Source organism: Stegodyphus dumicola, chromosome 4, assembly GCF_044657685.1.
Source record: "Stegodyphus dumicola isolate Sdum_Otavi_A_Nest chromosome 4, ASM4465768v1".
Classification (NCBI taxonomy): domain Eukaryota; kingdom Metazoa; phylum Arthropoda; class Arachnida; order Araneae; family Eresidae; genus Stegodyphus; species Stegodyphus dumicola.
The window spans coordinates 50,875,643-50,895,912 of record NC_140771.1 but is presented as its reverse complement, the minus strand read 5'-3'; the positions used below and the strand labels follow the sequence as shown (position 1 = coordinate 50,895,912).

General features: G+C 31.9%; 1 protein-coding gene across 4 annotated transcripts in view; it reads right to left on the bottom strand.

Moving 5' to 3' along the window:
• The window catches only part of LOC118195267 (E3 ubiquitin-protein ligase HECW2-like), a 112,082-nt gene that overhangs the window by 6,664 nt on the left and 85,148 nt on the right, over window positions 1-20,270 (bottom strand). For all 4 annotated transcript variants that reach the window (XM_035366533.2, XM_035366535.2, XM_085814835.1 and 1 more), the window contains 5 exons: window positions 17,417-17,530; window positions 10,715-10,966; window positions 3,490-3,769; window positions 3,081-3,195; window positions 1,643-1,841 (listed from right to left, as the gene is read on the bottom strand). In XM_035366533.2, the coding sequence (XP_035222424.2) occupies window positions 1,643-1,841; window positions 3,081-3,195; window positions 3,490-3,769; window positions 10,715-10,966; window positions 17,417-17,530 (960 nt within the window). The remainder of the gene's footprint in view (window positions 1-1,642; window positions 1,842-3,080; window positions 3,196-3,489; window positions 3,770-10,714; window positions 10,967-17,416; window positions 17,531-20,270) is intronic.

Genomic DNA, 20,270 nt, shown 5'->3' with positions numbered 1-20,270 from the left:
TTAAGCTGGAACATTTTTCTGGCATCCTATGTCCATTACTTTAGAAATGAACACAGTTTTAGGTTCCTGACCTTGAGTTTGATATATTCTGCCTGACTTTGGTATTTTACTCATCAACTGTTGCGCAAGTTAAGGGGGGAAGTGTAAACAGAAGAAGGCTCTTTAAATCGCAGCATGCTAATATAAACATTTGTGTGTCTGATTTATATCCAATTCCTTTTTTTATTCTATTTTTCCTCTCTACTATGCACGGTCTTTCAGGGTTACTATGTGGTTCTGTTACGTTTTGCATTGCCTTCAGATATATTTCGGTTTCCTCTCTTTTTATTTCGGAAAACCTCACCTCCAGTCTATTATTGTGGGAAGGCGCTATTTATCAAAGGAAGAATACCCTCGTATGGTTAAAACTATTTACATACACAGATGAGAGTGATGATTCATTTTCTAAAGAGTGCTCTGTGTTTCTCCGTGCTTCGAGATTTACCGCACTCAGCCTTCATTTTAAATTTTGTTACTTCTAACTGTAAATAGTCTTTATTGTGTTGTTTTATTAATTTTAAACTTCATTTATGGATTTTATCAACTAAAACTTTGGAATAATTTGAATAGAGCTTCCAAAAAATATTTTACAAGATAAGCAATTTTTTAACTATATTTTCATGTAAAATAAAGAAAAAAAGGTTATTAAGTGCTAAGTTTAACATATATAAGAGCTCAATAAGAATCTAAAATGATACCAAAAATTCCGATGCTAGAAGTGAAACCTTTTTTTTCCTGATTTTTTTACCCCTGTCCTGAACGGTGACTGCCTTTGATTCCCTTCCGTCCCACACGAGCATCTTAAACAAAGGTGAGCCGTAGCAAAGGGTTAAAGGTGGTGCCACAATAAGGTCAAATAAAATACTAAACTGAGTTAATTTTAAGAAAACTTCGAAAATTACATAGGAAAAAGAATGTATAATTGAGCAACCATTACTAATGACACTTTTCTGATTCAGTACTGAAGGAAGCTACCTTATTCTATTGATCATTCCTTTTAAAAAAAATATTTTACCAAAAGTAAATAAACCCGTATCTGAAACAGAGCATGCTGTTTTAACAGTATCTTTATAACTATGCTGTTTTGATGTAGCACAAATTTACACAACATAACCCATGCTAGCAATTATACATATCTTTGTCGAAGACTTTTTAAGGGGAAATGGCTTGTATTCACGCTGCACATGGGGAAAATCACAGAAACTCCCAGTCTGTTCCCTGAGATTTAACGGCAGGTTGAATTACCAGTGTTAGTGAGTTGGCTGCTTTTGGGCATGCTCCATTTTTTTAAGGATTTAAGGAATTACTATAATCTAATAATGATGCAGCATTTTAATTGGTTTAGTTTTGAATCAAAAATTAGTGTAATACATATAATAAGTAAGCATTTTATGATTCACATTAAGGAAAAAACAAATTAATATGTTAAGCATGTTATAAAAGGTACTTATTTTATGGGCTAATTTTCAATCTTTGTATTTTCAGTCATATGTTCATTTTACTTTTTAGTGATATCTTTTGCTGTCCCAGAACAGGTATTAAAACAATTTAACATTATTAGCATAAAAACTTAAAAATATAAGATTATGAACAGAAATATTACCTGGGCAAACTTGTTGGTTTCCCCCACTTTTCTATGCAAAATCTACGAGGTCCATTACTTCCTCGCAGTGCTGCAAAGCCTTCATATGGAACACTTGATGTGCCAGTAACAAACTGCAAAAGCCTCAGACGCCTTTCATTGTCAAACTTCTCAATAGCAAGCCAAAACCACTGAATGACAGGATGATTGTCATGGTATCCTAGAATTAATTTACAGCGTGAATTTAACAATTTGTAAAATACAGCAAAAACTCAAAAATAAATTATTTTAATAAAGCTATAAACATTTTAAATGATTTATGAATGAATATTTTAAGGGCTTTGTTAATCTGCAAATTAAGGTATACATAAAAGAACTTTTACATGTTAAGGCAAAAAAAGGAAAGGATTGATTCAGATATTCAAGAATTTATTTCTGAGGATCTTAATAACTATTACGCTACATTGGATTAGTTAAAATATTCTTAATGAAGTTTCTGGATTATGCATCTGGACCATTCTAGAATTTTCAATAAATACAAATCAATGTTTTGCTGGAGAAAATAAATGTGATACAAAGCTTTTTTTCCCATCTTTGTTAACCATATGGATTCCCCCACTTTTCTATGCAAAATCTACGAGGTTCATTACTTAATCACAGTGCTGCAAAACCTTCATATTGAACACTTAATGTGACAGTAACAAGCTGCAAAAATCATAGGACACCTTTCATTGTCAAATATATATATGTAATAATTTATAATGAGAAAACTTCCCATATATCATCTCCAGGGAACACAAATTCAATTTAAAAGGATGAACAATTTTTTTTTAGTCAGAATTTAAATTAGCATTTTAAATAGTATTTTAAATCTTCTTGTTTAAATTATAAATATTGAAAAAATTATAAAAATTATAAATATTGAAAAAGTAGCTATTCTCATTGATCGCAGATTAATCAACTTATCAAAGGGATAAACCAATCTACCATCAATTAACAACAACTAAATTAAGAGAGTGTTTCATCTTACTTCGAAGTAAGCATGAAATTATTTGCTAGATTCAAACCATAAGTCACAATTAATACTCAATCCAGATAAAGACATTAGTCCATTTAAGCCAAAAGAATCTCGTTAAACAAAATAGAAAATAATCTTAGAATTTAAGTTTTTCATTAAGAACACAAGTAATTTGAATGAGATGCTTCTTTAGAAGACATATCCCCTATACTTTCATTGTCATATACTCATTTGCTAATACTTTAAATAAAAATTTATAAATATGTACAGTAAGGTATACTATATATAATGTAGCCTGAACTCTCTAATAGATAACGCATATTCTCTGTGAATGTTTTCTGGTCCTCAAACAAGCAATGAAGGGTAAGAGGTAAGCTTGAATCAAAATTCAATTGTATTGCTTAAAAAAAAAAAAAAAAAAAAAAAAAAAAAAAAGCTTACCAGAACGGTATTCTGTATTTTTCCTCCAGTCACAGATGTCAATTTCAGCAGTACCAGCAATTACAAGCTCTAATTCACGTGCATCAAACACAGACACTAGACGAGGATCAACCACCTACAAGTAAGATATTTGTTCAAATTTCCGAATTTTCTTGAGAAACTAATAATTATCAGTAATGAAACACAAATAAACATGTTCAAAAAGTATGTATAATACTGAATGTAACAAACACATTTTTATTAAAAAAAAAAAAAAAAGTCAGGAAGTTTTACTGCTTTTTTATGTGTTTAAACTTGAAACGGGTTCACAAAAGCAAATCACCAAACATCAATAATATGTTTAAGACTCAAAAAGTGTGTATTGGGGTGGAAGAGAGTATAATATTTTAGAATAATTTTAAAAATTTACCTCATAAAACCCCTTTACAAGAGATTCTGTTTGTTCAGCCACACCTCGCTCTAATCGCCACTTAACCATCCGCTCTATGTATTCTTTTTTATTCCGCTCTGCAACACCTATGTTTTTCCCATTTGGCTTTAGCTCTTTTTCTACTATTTGACCAGCAACTTCTTCAGTAACAGAGAATGTCAAATCAAGACCCATATCGGAAATATCATTTTCTTTCAGCCATAGTAATGACTGATGAAATTCAGCATCCAAGTATTCCAAATCACTCAAAGAACAAGGCCTGGAAATAAAGGATAAAATATTTATTCTTCTGTCACATAAATTATAAAAATCTTAAAAGAATTAACAATAATTCACACACTAAAATACAACATTTCAAAAAGAGACAAAATACCTCTTATCCACCAAAAGAGAATACAAAAAGATCTTGCATACATTTCCTGATATGAAAAAGATAAAAATTATGCTTTCATGTTCAGCTGTGTTTAATAGGCTTGGCTTATGTGATTATAGCAAAGCATTCACTGGCTATCTGCCTAAGGGGAGGAATGCTTTCGTGAAGGACTTCTTAAAGGCAACTGGCTTGTATACAGGTTACACATGGGGAAAACCATGATACTAAACACCCATGCAGGGCAATAATATGACATGCTAATGATATACCTAGAATCAAAACATATGGTAGTATATATAATTGTAGACTGGAAAACAAAATGCAGGTGAGCTAGATTTATGTTAAATGCTTGTGAAAGAAATAAGTTGTTTAATGTATTAAAAACTTGTTACTTTGGTTTTCTCATGAAAGCACACTAATGCTGTATTTTAATATGATGTGTATTTTCTGATAAGTAGAATGTTAAATTTTATCATTTCATTTTAAAGCATTGAGCAGTAAAGAAATGTTTTAATAGTGTTCTGATTTAAACCTGCGCCTATCGATTTACGTAGTATTTGCGTTGGCCATGTGGTTGCCAATGAAAGTAGCTGTCATGAAAATGAAAGTTAATTAGAGGTGTTTATATTTATTGGTGCCACTCTGGTTTTTCGTTGTCTGGCTGTACTGGATAAAAAGAATTTGTTATTAATTTTTTATACGAAATATTCAGTAAGGATGCTTAATCGTTTTATGTTTTAATGGAAATAAATTCAAAATGATTAATGCTTTTATTAACCTTTTATTTTCATTTGCCTAATTTTGTAAGAAAGAAAAAAAGTTAGTGTTTTTATATCTCTGATATATTTTTCTGTGTATTATTTGTAAATAACTATTTGAGTTCTTATTTGTTTTGAGCAATTACTTTTGTGAAAATGGCATTTTTAAGGAAAGCTAAGAAAAAGGATCTATTTCTTGTCGCGACAGAACTTGGGGAAATAGCTTTAGAAGATATGAAAGTGATAGATTTAAAACAATTAATAACGAATAGTAAAAATTATGAAGAAGAATTTGTTAGAAAGTATTATGACTGATAGGATCGAAAAGGAAAACTTAGAGAAGCAAACAAGAGCAAAAGAATTACAGTTAGAACAGGAAGCTAGGGAGAGGGAATTTCAGATACTACAACAAAATAAAGAAATTGAAAAGCAACAGTTAGAACTAGAAAGCCTTAAAGCAAAACAGAACATTCAATCTGCTAAACCTGGAGGTGAAACTGTATTTAATCAGATTTTCAGAAACTTAATTTGAAAACTGATGATATCAGTTTATTCTTAGAACTTTTTGAGAGGCAAGCTAAAGTTCTAAAATTGCCACGGATCAATGGGTGTCATATCTCATTGATGTCCTTCCGGTTGAGGTAAATAATATAATTGCAAGGGAGCCTGAAGAACAGGCTAGAAGTTACCAACATCTTAAAGAATTACTACTTAAAAGATTTAAGTTAAGTGCGGAGAAGTTTCGGCAACTTCTTGTTAAGACTAAAAAAAATCCCGATTCTACGTGGTACGATTTTTATCACGAAATAAAGACATTTTTAATGGATGGCTTAAGGGATTAAAAATCGAAACATTTGAGCAACTGTTTAATGTTGGTAGATCAGATTAAAAGGCGCATGCCTAACGAGTTTAAGGAACATTTTATAGATGAATGGGCCACGATCACTTCACCAAAACAGTTGGTGGGTAAAATAGACGAATTTGAAGATGCAAAAAAGACGATGGTTGGGAAAACGAAATTGGGTGAACTGAAAACGAAAACATCAGGTAGGCAAATGGGTGCTTTTCAGTCCACTGGTAACGTTTTCAAAAACAGAAAAACCTCTCAAGGCACACAATTTAAAAAAAAAAGATGATGATGCACACAATGTTGGGAAAAAGTCGGACTCGAATTTTGATAGGAGAAAAAGACTCCAGTGCTATGAATGTGGATCTTTTGACCATTTACGTCCTCAGTGCCCTAATTTAAAAACTCAAAAGGCAGATTTGTATCGGATAAGCGGGAGATCAGAGAAGAATTTGTTAGATCCCTATACATTACATGGAAAAGTAAATGGTTTTGAAGTACCTATTCTAAGAGATACGGGAGCAACGGTAGATATTATTTGTTAGAAATATGTAGACAGAGATCGAATGAAGGGAGAACACGTGTGGGTTCGACATTTGCTGGATGATCATATGACTTGTTTACCTGCTGCTGAAGTAGATATTGAATGCGATTTGGGTACGGTAACCACAAAGCAGCTATTATAGGAGACCATTTAGACCAAGGACGATATATATTAAGCAACCAGACAGCGGCTCTTCTCAGAGGAATTGAGAAAAATTATTCGTCGTATGTCGGGAATGTAAATGCGGTCGTTACTCAATCTCAAGCACAACAATTTAAGGAAGCGGAAAATTTAAGTGAGACGAATCAAAATTCTGAGCAGAATGAGAAGAGGAGAATGATGCTCATGAGAAGTCTGAAAACAGAGAGATATTGCCTTCTGTCGACCTTTGTGCCCCCACAAGTCCTGTGATTCTAATAGACTCAAGTACTTTTATTGATGAAGAACAAAAAAGTAAAGAACTTGCCCCTTTATTAGAACTAGTAAAAAGCGGAAGTAAGAAAAGTTATGGGATTAGAAATGGAGTTTTAGTAAAAAAGTAAATAAGTTAGGAGGAGAAGAACATTTGATTGTTGTTCCAGAAAACCTGAGAGCAAATTAATGCAATTTGTCATGAAGGAACTTCAGATCACTTAGGAGTTCTGAAAACAAAAGACCAGTTACTAAGACATTTTTTCTGGCCAAATTGTTATAAAGACATTGAGGAATTCGTTAAAACATGTGACTCTTGTCAACGTGTAGGAAAAGCAAGTGACAAAAAGAAAGCACTGTTGGTAATAGTACCTGTGATATCTGAAGTCTTTAGTAAGGTTAATGTAGATGCTTGTGGGCCTATGCCTACATCTACTGAAGGTCTTATTACAATTATGTGTTTAGCATCTAAATATCCTGACGCCGTCCGGATATAACGTCGAAATCTGTTGTAAGTGCACTCTTGCAGGTATTTAGTCGGATGGGCTTTCCAAGGGAGGTTCAAACTGATCAAGGAAAATCTTTTGTGAGTCGCTTAACCGTTGAATTTTTGAAGAGGTTTGGTATAAAAATTTCCAGAAGTTCGGTTTACTACCCCCAGAGCAATCCTGTGGAACGGTTTCCTAGGTCAATAAAAAGGGTCTTAAAGGTATTGTGTATTGAAGGTGCCCCAAATTAGGAAATACAAGTACCTGCCACTCTCTTTGCTCTGTGGACAGTAACGCATGATAGAACAGGATTTAGTTCAGCTGAATTAGTGTATGGGACCAACCTCAGAACACCTGTCGCATTATTGTATGAGAAATGGTTAGATCCTCAGGAAAAAGAAGATACCGTAATAGAATATGTTTTCAAATTAATCAATAGGTTAAAGAAAAGTAGAGAATTCGCTACAGAGAAAATGGAAGAGGTGAGAGACAAAAGGAAGAAATAGTATGACAAAAATGCCGTGAAAAGGGAATTCCAATAAGGAAATTCTGTATTAGTGAACCAAGCCCATAAACTCGCTCCTCAAAGGAAAGGGCCAGGAAAAATAAAGAAAAGATTATCAGAAACAAATACGTGGTTAGTTTTGAAGGGAATCAGGAAGGGAATAAAGTGTATCACATCAATATGTTAAAACCTTATCATAAGAGACCTGAACTTTTGAATATGGTGCTCCTTGACAATGAGGAGATAGTTGAACTCTCGGAATTAGAGGAGGATTTTCCTTATATGTTAACTGACCCCAATGTGTTTAATTTGAATGAAATAATAGCAAACGATAATCTTAAAGAAAGACTTAGTGATGAACAAATCCTGCAGTTGGGAAAGTTGTTGGTAAAGTTTTCTGCTAGATTTTCGAATATTCCATGGAAAGCAAATCTAGTTGAACATGATATTGAACTAATCAGTGACTAACGCGTACAGCATAAGCCTTATAAAATGACAAATCGACAGAAGGAAATTCTTAAAGTCGAGATTGAAAAAATGTTAAAATACAAGATTATTGAATCAGGACCCTCTGAGTATACTTCACCCATGATGCTTGTTGAAGCACCAGGTAGGGATCCAAGGCCATGTACTGATTACAGAAAGTTAAACAAAATAACGCATACCAAGTTCTATCCAATCCCCAATATAGAGCAATGTACGGAAACGGTTGCAGCAGCCAAATTTATCACCTTGACAGACTTAACTAAAGGTTATTGACAAATTCCACTGACCCCTAAGGCACAGAAAATTGCTACAAATTTTGGTGTATATAGGCCTTTGCGCATGCCATTTGGGCTTAAAAATGCTCCTTATTATTTCAGTAAAATGATGAGCGAAATATTGTGCGGATGTGAGAAATATGCTATCCCTTATTTAGATGATATTGCTATTTTTTCTGAAATGTGGGAGGAACATTTACATGAAATTTTAGAAAGACTAAGAAAAGCCAATTTAACTATTAAACCCTCTAAGTGCAAGTTTGCACAAGAAGAAGTGCAATATCTCGGTCACATAGTAGGTCGAGGAAAACGTTCTCCAGCAGAACTAAAAATAGAAGCGGTTCAAAACTTTCCTGTTCCCACAACTAAAACTGAGATTAGAGCTTTCTTAGGGTTAGTTGGATACTACAGACAATATATACCTATGTTTTCTGCTATAGCCGCACCTTTGACAGATTTGTTAAAAGGGAATAACAAAAGGGGTAAAATTGTTTGGAATGATGAATGTAATGAATCATTCAAATTGTTAAAAAGAAAAGCTATCTAGTAAGCCTGTGCTACATGCACCCGATTTTTCTAAACCATTTATACTACAGACAGACGCATCAGATCAAGGATATGGTGTTGTTTTAGCCCAGAAGGATGATAAAGGGAAAGAACATCCCATATTGTATCTCAGTAAAAAATTTACAGATAGTGAGCGGAAGTATTCCACCACTGAAAAAGAGTGTTCCGCAATTATGTATGGAATAAAAAAATTGAAAGGGTATATAGATGGGCAGACTAAATTTTCCATTCAAACGAACCATAATATCCTAGTATGGCTAAAAAATAATGCAGGAAGAAATGATTGATTGTTACACTAGGCCTTAGCCTTGCAATCTTATAATTTTACGATACATCATGAAAAAGGAAGTGACAACTTAAATGTAGACTGTTTAAGTAGAAACTCTGTACATGCCAGTTAAATAGACTAGTTACAATTTCTTTTAAATTTTCTTGTTATTTGATTATATATATTGTATTTTTTAAAAAAATTTCATACTATATAGTAAATTGTTAGCTTTATACATAAAGACAAAATTTTTGTGTTGGTTTTTCATACATTGTATATGTATTCTTTTATGATGGCTTGGTTATGAGAGTGGAGAGCCTTTGTAACAGCATGGTTTTAAAATTAACTGGTAAAATGTTGAACAATCTTTATTGAAACCAGAAACTGTGAAGGTTTACTTCTCCTGTGTCCAGAGAAACAAAAACTGGAGGCGGAAGGCATTTGTTTGTAGCGAATGCCTGCCTGAACTTTTATTTTATCCGGTAGGAACTTAAAAAAGTTTCGTTTTCTCTGTGTCTGAGGAAAACAAAATCTGGAGGCAGAAGAAGTCAGTTTATAAAGAACGCTCCTGAACTCTCGACTAGAGAGAACTCCTCACACTACGAGGACTATAATTCATTTTTATACCTATTTTAAAGAACTGTGAGTGGCAACGATGTAACTGAGTAATATGCATGCATAAAGAAAAGAGACTTCTGGTCGGACGCCTGTCGAGGAGAGAGTTTTTGGGAAGCTCCGCCAGCGAGCTGAGGTGTGGAGACTTTATTCATCATGTGATGACGAGTGCCATCTTCGTTAATATCTCTGATCGTATCACCAGCTTGGATATCTACTAAAGTTTTCTAAATGTATGAATTAAATGTTGTATCTGTGGTATGTGCTGTGAATAAAAAGTAATACATCACCAATACCAGTGTTAATTCCTTTACCACTGAAGCATCCACGATGTCACACTATTTTATATTAATAACATTTAGATTGGAAAACCAATTCTGAATCTAAAGTTTAATTCATAACTTGTGTGACTAACAATTTGCCTATAACCAAATAAAAAGACAACACATTTTTTGAATTCTATATTTTATAAGAAAAATTAATGTAATAGTAAAAATCTGTATTTCATTGAACAATACATTTTCCCATGGAACTTATTTACACAGAAATTATACAAAGTTTATTTAAAATAGATACAATTTTTTCCCAGGCATGTCTGAAATTTAAAACACACACTTTTCCTTAAAAGCAACTAAATCCCTTACAAAGCACCTTTCTGAATATGATTTTTTTCACTATAACAAAAACAATGGGAAATAGAGATATGTGATGCCTCGGAAGAAGAAGAACATGTAACTATCATGACAAAAAGCAATGTTTCAAAACATGGAGAGAAGTCTGTAACTTAAATGACTATAATGAAACATTCATTTTTTTAATAAAAAAATCTCAAGCAACAGCATTTTTTTCTATTTATTATATAATAAATTACACACATTTTTATGAAAAAATGATTAACTCCTGACAAAATATGTTACTTTGTGATGACTTTCTGTAAAATTTCCCCCTTCTTAAAAAGAAATATATATATTTTTTAAAATTTAAAAACATTAACTCACTTCATCTTAACACTTAAATAAGTAATTAAAACAACATAAAAATTCAAACAATTAAAAAAATATACATACAATCTTAATAGAGCTTTGTAGAAGGGTCGTGTAAAAAAAGCATCCAGAAGGTACTGATGAACAAGTGCAAGACCTAAAACTCGGCCACTGAAACGAAACCACTCATGTTGGTTGTCGACAAAAGCTGACATTGGGCTGACTTGCACTGTGTATGTATCATTAGCAGAATATTCAAAAAGGCCATAATACGGGTTGAACAACTCCCGGGATAAAAGGAAAAAGAATTCACGTGAAGGACCACCATAATCTAACCTATGAAATTTATAATATAAATCTTAGTAGAAATAACAAAAACATAAGCGGAGTAAATGACAATCCTTATTTAATATGGGTGATCATAATTAAACAAAAGAAGTTCAGAGTACTATGTATGGTGCAGGGCCAATGAATGACTTACTCTAACTGGAATAAAAAACACATGAATATTCAATTTAAAAAGTAAATTTAAGATTCCAATTTTAGGATTATATTTGCTACTTCTTCCTTATTTTGCATATTACAAGCTGCATATCAAATTATTAATCTTCCAAAGGTGAAGATTCACACAGCTTACTTTACCTGATTGCACATTACATATCTTCTAGCAAAGAATTTCATAAATTGAAAACATGAATTTCAGTTATTTAGTTCCTCCTTTTTAGAGAGAGAAATTTTGTAAAAGATAATTGTTTTTTCATTAAAAAAAATTAACTCATTTCATCTTAACATATAAACAATACATTCCTACAACACTAAAAATTCAAACAATGAAAAAAGCTACACATTTAATCTTAACAAAGCATGAATATTTAATTAAAGAAAGTAGACTTAAAATTCTACCTTTAGGATTAAATTTTGTTACATTTTCCTTAATTTGCATATTGCATACTGTCAACAAATCTTGAGATGATTTTAATTAATCTTTCAAAAGTGAAGATTCACAAAGCTTATTTCACCTAATTGCACATTATGTATCTTCTAAGCAATGAATTTTCAGTTACACAGTTCACTGTGAAATTAGAAAAGGGCTAAATCATCAAACTTCTGAACATAGAAGTTGCAACTGCAGTAATGGAATATAGAACAAAAAATTTCATAGCAACAATAGTGCACATGCAATATCATGACAACCTAATATGTATACATAACAATGTAAAATTTTATGACATCTTGCATTTTCTACCTTATGAAATCTTCCCTAAAACAAAAATTAACTTCTGATGATATAAATAAATTATAACTGTTAGTCATGGATCAGATGATGGTTGACAATAAGTGGCAAATATAGTAATGAACCTTCTTTTCACTTGAATGCACTTGTGACTGCTATAACTGGCTTACACATTCACTAATAAAGTATAACACAAAATTTAAAAGTAATGGTCTGATTAATCAGTACCAATTTCAATCTAAAAATCGTTTTTATTTTTAAGCTTTATTTCTGGAATAGAAAAAAGTCTGCTGAAGATAGTAGTGTGGTAGCTCTTCTACAGGCCAGAAACTGTTTCAGGATAAAGGTGGAATGTGGACAGGCATTATCGGAGGGAAAGATCCAAAAGCCTTCTTTGGCAATTCTTTGATGTGCATGAAAGCTCTTTTGTAACAAGTTTTCCAGAACATCCTAGTACTAAGTATTCATTGCCGCTCTTTCCAGTTAACATCTTTTTAACCTTTTCAATGTTTTTGTTACTACTGTCATGACTATGTCATGACTTTCACAGATTTACCAAGCTTGAAAGAATTTTAAATTCATCTGCTGCTTCATTTTACAGCCACTGCTACATAATTGCATTGCAGTGTTATAAACAGAAACCATAATGCTTATAACTATGCCATGTTCAAACATGTTACAGAGTACCTTTTCCACATTTTTCCATTTGCCCATGACCATACCTGAACATCTTAAGATATCATCCACCAAACCTAATTGCCATTCTTTGTATATTATCTTGTAATTTAAAACATTTTGCTTTCTTATCTTCTTTCATGGTCTTGATACCATTCCAATGAACAGAAAGTTCCAAAAACAAAAAAGTTAAATAAATAATTACACAAATCAAGTTATTAAATGTCTTAGTGGATATGTTACTGTAAAAGCCTGAAGTCTGGTAAATCCTAGGTTTTTTACCGGTAAACGCAGCTTTTACCAAAGTGGCTTGGTAAAAGTCCGAAGTATGCTTTAATAGGATTCCATTTCGGACTTTTACCAAGCCTTTGTGGTAGGAATTATCAGCGCCTTCCAGTAAAAGCCCGAAACGAGGGATTTAAATTGACTCTGAATAAACCTGAGCACACAAATTTCGTCACAACACTTTTCTGCTTCTGCTACTTCTTATTTGCATCATTTGCAAGCACAGAGTTTGTACACATTTCTGCACATGGAAATTAAGGACTTTTAAGGACAATTAATGAAAAAAATTAAGGACCTATGAGCAAATGGGAACTCAATAAATTCAATTGAAGATATGATGTATGCCTGAATTTTGCTTTTGTAATACCATCCTAAAAATAAAATAGATCCCTAAGTAGTATGCATTATTACTAAACATGAATTAATTAACATAATTGTTAATAAGTTTGAGAATAAAATAAACTTTATGCAATTTATCAAGTAGCATTAAATATTTTACACTTATAACAGTTGGTCATATTTGAAAGAAGATACGTGACATTTACGTTTTACTAACAGTTAGCTTTATGTTGATTTTTTTTTATGTCTCATTTTATCACATACTTGGTCAGTCTAGAGGTTTAGTAAATAAGCAAATAGATTTTATGTCAAATAGTTTCGCGTATAGTTAGTTCCAGGGGTTGTAACCCAGTTAATATACTTTAAGGCTCCAATAAGCCATTAAAGCACCAGAGGTGATAAGTTGTTTTGTATTATTTTAAGTCTCAGTAGATGCACAGAATATGTTTTACGTGAATTTTTACGTTTTTATATTTTATCTTGTGACTACAGTGAGTATTAATGAAAGGCAATAATTAATGAAAAGCAGTACAGTCTTGCTTTAATATGTAGAAATAATTTTTAAGGGTAAGCAATTACCCTTAAAAATAATTAAATGAGGTAGTTTGATAACCTTAATCATTATAGATTTACATGATCACTATTAAATTTTATTTTTCAACAATATTTGTTAAAAAAAGCCCTATTAAAATCAAAATCTAATAAAGTTTCACAGTTTAAAATACATGTAATTTATGACACAGATTCTTAAACGATATTAAGATAATGATACATTAAAAGCTACAAAACATTTATGTTTTGTAACAACAACAATCAACAAAATATTTATCCGTCATTTTAATTTCGTTTGCAGACATTTTGGCTAGTTTATATCGATTTCCTTCTCTTTTAAGCATCTTTTCTAACAATTAGAGATTTGTCTCAATATGCAAACCAATGCTCTCGCTAGTTTCTGCATGCTTTATATCCTAACTTGTCAGCCTCTTCACAATGTACCTAAGGGGGTTTAATTGATCTAGTAAAAGTTAAGTAGTCCAAAACCCCCTGATAGACGTGAAGTATATTATCGCTATGTCTGAAATTAACTACAATATCAGATAAAGGTTTAAATAAGCCTTTTATTTAAAAAGAACTTAGAACATAAAGGCATGTTTTGATGCTAACAAAATCAATTACAGCTCATGGTTGTTGGCTTTAGTTTTCCACATGCAAATTTTGATCGGAGGTAAGCTAACGTGGTTGCCGCTGATTGGCCGATGACGTCAAGATCGGCGGGTTGGCCGAATATAATATATATGTACGCCGGTATCGGCGAAGCTTTGGTGTTCTTGTTCTCTTGTGTCATTATGAGTTAGCATAATGCTAGTTCAAATATTCCTCAAAATGCTAATTCACACTCAAAATGACAGCGGTAAAAACAGACAGAAATTCCAGATGATTAAAATTAAGGACCTTTTGCTGATTTTGGCCAAAATTAAGGACTTTAAAGGACCAAAAATCAATTCCAAAAAATCTAAGGACTTTTAAGGACTCTTAAGGACCGTATGAACCTTGAAGGAAGAAGTTTTACAACATTTTGTCTGAAGCTGTAAAAAATAAGCATGATAACAGCTTTTATTTAACAAATGAGAAATAAACTTCCTTAATAAGTGAAGTGAAAGAAGCAAAATTTGTGAATTAAAAACATTCAGTTCCTTACAAAAGGTCGAAATGCTGATATTCTAAATACTGGAGGAGAAACTTTTAGCACCACTATCTGCAGAAAAAGCAAAAATCCTGTATTATGTTACAATTGATGAAATCTTCAACAAGAACCCGTATGATTAAGGAACTGAATCTCGAGTATAAAAATGTAATAGTAGGATCTATCATCACGTATTGGAGACTATGTGAAACATGTCGGGGGGGGGGGGGGGAAAGGTAGACCGTAATCAAACCAGTTGTGCACAGCGAAATGAAATCGTGAAATCCAAGTCGACCTATTAGATATGCAGTCCAATTCAGAACGTTATATGAAATTCATTTTAGTGTATAAAGATCATCTTACAAAATTCATCCTACTCTAAAGTCTGCATACTAAAAGAGCCGATGATGTTAACATATCACCTTCTGGATATTTTCACAACTTTTGAAGCCCCGAGGATTTTCCATTCTGACAATGGGAGGAAATTTTACAACCAAATCATAAACAGTTTTTGTGAAATGTGGAATGATAATAAAAAAAGTTCACAGTAAGCAGAGACGCAGTCAATCGCAAGGTTCTGGCAACAAAATAAGACATAAAAGTGGTAGAAAGGCTTAAAATTTGTTCAAGCGATGGAACAGCATATCACAAGGGAATCAAATGTTCACCTTACAAAGCTATGTTTGGTTGTTCTATGAAGCTGGGACTTGCTAACTCAGTTTTTCCATGTAATTTGATTAGCAACATGGCCACTGAAGAGGATTTTCTTGAAAGACAGTTGGTTTAGAATCACAAGATAATATAATATAATACAGGTGAAAAAAATCATGCATAATGGTGGAAGTAGACCCTGAAGTTCAAATTGGATAAAAACCAGATACAATGTGTGCGATTATCAACAAAGTTCAAAGTGTGAAGGTGTTTCAAAAGACAGCTAAGGAAGGGCTTGAGAAGCAGGCAATAAGACGAAGACTGTGTCTACCAAAAACTTCCGAAACTAGTCTAGGATAAAATGTTAAAATAATAGTACCTCATAGTGACAGATAAAAAATAGATTCAAAATCAGAAATAGCCATTATTACAGACATTAAAGATGATGGGTTTTATGTTCTTGGTATTAAGTTTGGTAAATCAAAATTGCTGTATGCAAGAAACCAGGTTATCTTTTGCAACGAAAATTTTTTCAAAATTGAAGAAAGTTGTAAAGGAGAAATAAGTGATTGTGAAATAGTAAAAAACCTTCTTTTTGGGGACAAGTACTCAGAAAATGCAACTGTTCAAAGAAGTGTATTGTGAAGATGTGTTAGTGCAAATGGGCTAATCTACTTTATAATTCAAAATGCCATAACAGTCAACCTTGTTGTTACAGGTAGTACGAAGTATTAAAGAAAAACATACTACACTTTTCTTATTTTTTAAATTTCCTAATATATTTATTAATTTTTTCTGAGCTATCAATTTAATTTTTTTAACTATTGCCAAAATTATTAAAAAAATTATTGAAATTTCTTCAGTAGTTATCGAGAGAATTGTGCATTAATTCAGCTTTTTTGCATGGGATCTTATTTGTGAAACGGCACAAATATTGCATTTTTAATTTTTATTTCTTGTCAATCTTTGAAAAATAATTGTCAGTTTCATCAACATAATGTTATATCATACCCTATTTTGATCACTTTCACAATTTATATTACCAATTAAAAAGGTAAAGTGTGTTAATTTTTTGGGGGACACTTTGTACAATATATCTGCAAATAGAAAATCTTATCATAAGTAAATCCCTCGTTTCAGGCTTTTACCGGAAGGCGCTAGTAACTCCTAGGTTTTAACTCAAAGGCTTGGTAAAAGTCTGAAATGGAATCATATTAAACCATACTTCGGACTTTTACTGAGCCACTTTGATAAAACCTAGGAGTTACCAAACTTCGGGTTTTACAGTAATAGATACATATAGAATGTTATGTGGCCAGCAGAATTAAATTTCACACAGTCACCCACTTCTAGATCAAATCATCAAAGCCATATGCTCTAGGAAGAACACAAATTTGGTTTAACATAAGATTACAAATTCCAAGTCTAATCTCTTAATAATTCTTCCTAAACAATGGTCTGAATACCTCTTTAAATGTGATCACCTTGCATAACAAATTTAAATGAGTGTACATTAGTTTATGTATTTTAAAAGTAACCGTTTGAGCGCCATGACTAGCTTTATCCAGTCATGAGATTTTTTGTCCCTTGGTATATTTTAGCTTATAATTTAAGATATTTTCATGTTTTACGTTCTTTAATATAAATGTCAGAAAACAGAGACTAAAATAAGTAAATATGCATATTTAGCTAATAAAAGCTGTTTACATACAGGCCTTCATGAAAGTAAAATAAATAAATAAATAAATAAATAAATAAAATTAAAAAAAAAAAAAAAAAAAAAAAAAAAAAAAAACTGCACCACACAGAGGGTTAATTTGAAGGGATTAGCTTTATACTACATACTAGTTATTTAGGTTAGTTAGATTTTATTCAACAAAAGTACGTACGTAATTAACAGTCAGAAAAATGTACTTACCCTTCTTCCCCAGCAAAACTAATATAAAGGCGTGATTTCTGAAGATCCTTTTTTGAAGCAGCCATGATTTTGGTAAATGCATCTTCCAAAAGATGATCTCTCCTAATATTTAATCTACAAAAGGGAAAGAACACAGGATTTTACTTTACATGATGCTGAGAATAATTTCAAATTAAGTAACATATTCCCACAGACAGCAAAAGACACTACAAAGTAACAATCGAGCTATGAATGAATTCTTATTGAAATGCTGATATAAATATATATATATATATATAAAAAGCAGAGCTGTGGAGCCAGTAGGGAAAATGACCGATTTCTGGAATTTTAAAGACTCCGACTCCCTCATATAATATATATATATATGCAGAGTTTTTTTTTTTTTTTTAAACTGACGGTACTCAGAGACCTCTGTAACTTGAACTATCAGCCGCAAAGACACGAAATTTTGTACAGGGACTATTGGCAACATGGGAAAAAGGAATCCGCAGAAGAAAAAAAAAAAAAAAAAAAAAAAAAAAAAAAAAAAAAAAAAGTTCCAAAAGTTGATAATAGGGCAAAATGTGGCGCTTTAAACTTTAAGATAACTAAAATTTTGCATAAAACATGGGAAATTACAAAATGCAAAATCCCGATTACGTAGTCGACACCAGCACCAGTATTTTGAGTTCCATTCAGCTGTAGAGAATATGGTGAACAGAATGCAAGGAAATTGAGGTCATATTGGAAATGGCCAATGTCTTCCCCAGTAAAGCGATTCTAATGAATCTGAATAAAAACAAAAGAACAAAGAATAAAAACGAAGTCGAATAGAATGTTCTCTCTTTTTTTTTTTTATAACATGTAACCAATTGCAGAAGTTATATTTTAGAATATAGCAAATTTGCGGACAAATTAATTCTTTGTTATTCATTTATCTGCTTACTGTAACTTTTTTAAGTGATCAGAAATTTTATCGTGCAGTTAAAATTTAAAGTGTCATATTTCCCCTATCGGCAACTTTTGAAACTAATTATTTATTTATTTATTTTTTTCACAGATTCCTTTCCCCAATGTCGTCAAAACTCCTGTACAAAATTTCGTGGCTTTGCGGCTGATAGTTCAAACTACGGAGGTCTGAGTGCCATCAGTAAAAAAAAAAAAAAAAAAAAAAATTGTATATATGTTAATGTATACACACGGGTTTACAGCTTATTTTTTTAATATAAAAAAAGTAATAGATGCTACAAAAAATTGATGGCATAGCAAATTATTTATTTTAATTAGCATTTATTATGAAATGGAAAAACTGGCATCAGTTATTTCTAAGAAACAGTATAGCTTCGGCAAGATTTTCTTTGTTGGAGGGCCATAAATTCAATTCAGAGCGGAGAAGAGTCCTTCCACACTAACTTGAGTAGGAGGAAGAGCTGTTACAGCTACTTTTTACTTTTCAGGATAGATTTTTATAAGTTCTAAAAGAGGTGTCTTGCAAGCATAATCATATTTCTCCGTTTCTTCAAAGGTCGTGTAGAAATCTTGCTTGTATTTTTTTATTTTATATCTAAAGGCTCTTGGTTCTTTATTTTCATTCGATTTGCCTTAGCCTTTTCAATATTATCCAAAAATATTTCTCAAAATCTAATTCATCACCGGAAGAAGATGGTAGAGAATTGCAAGGTGTGCAGTTTGAATGTCCTGATTCGAATTCTCCAATTGTTCTGAGAATAATTTCATTCTTCATGAAAGTTCATAGATGGCTTTCCTTGCCTTTTTAATTTGTTCGTCATCCAAGAAAATTCAGTGTTTCGGATCTACATATATTGAACCCAGCAAGATCTCATTGTCTAGCAAACTAGTTTCTTTTCTTCATTGAAGAAATGATTTCTTCTGCAATCAACCCTCCATTTCAGAAAGTACAAATATCACATTCTTCCATTCTCACCTCCTGTCAATTCTTCAGATTGCAGATTTTTTTGTGGCTATATATGGTGTAGAAAGAAGAGTTTCCAATTCTGCAAAATCATTCCATAGTCTTTCTGTTAGTGAAACAGGGTTATCTACATCTTCTAAAAAAGTTCTTACTTCTAACAACCTCTTTATCCTTAAATATGTACTTCCTTATCACTTTGCTTGATCCATAATTGCTCTTTTTCCTGCTCACTTCCTAAGAATGGCATCAATTTTGGTAGTTCTTCCTGCTATTGCTGCTTACCTAAATTTACCAGTGAAATTTGTAACTAAATGAATCAGTTATACACTAATGGCAAATATCACATCCATCCTCCTCCCTTATATTTATTTATTAATACGTCAATAAAATAGAAAATAACTATTTATTAATGTATATAGCTCATAAATAAAAATAATAACTCAGTTTGTCATTATTTTTTTTCGATTCATTTTAAATTTTATTTCAAATTCAAACTGTCCAACAAAAAACTGGAGTCGGCGTCGATCTGTTTTTAGCGACTCCAGCTCCGACTCCTTTTACCCCAAAATCTGCCTGACTCCAAGACTCTGACTCCACAGCGCTAATATAAAGAAATGCAAAGCAAATCTTATGCTTAATTTACATATAATTTTTGAACAGAACACAGGTTATCACTGATTTAGAGTGCCTACTGACTCAGCCATTCATTTTGTTTTCTCCCATGTTTATTTATTTATTTTTTTAAGAACATCAAACTATATAAAATTGAAAAATATGCAATCTGAAATTAAAACTAATTTAAAAACTCAAGTGGGAAGCTTCACAGCAGCTTAGGAGAGCAAAACCATACTAAAAATGAAATTTAATTAGAATGACTAAATTTTTATTAAGCAGAAAGTATTTTATGAATTTATTCTTTTCTGAATTAGCAGAATTTTAATT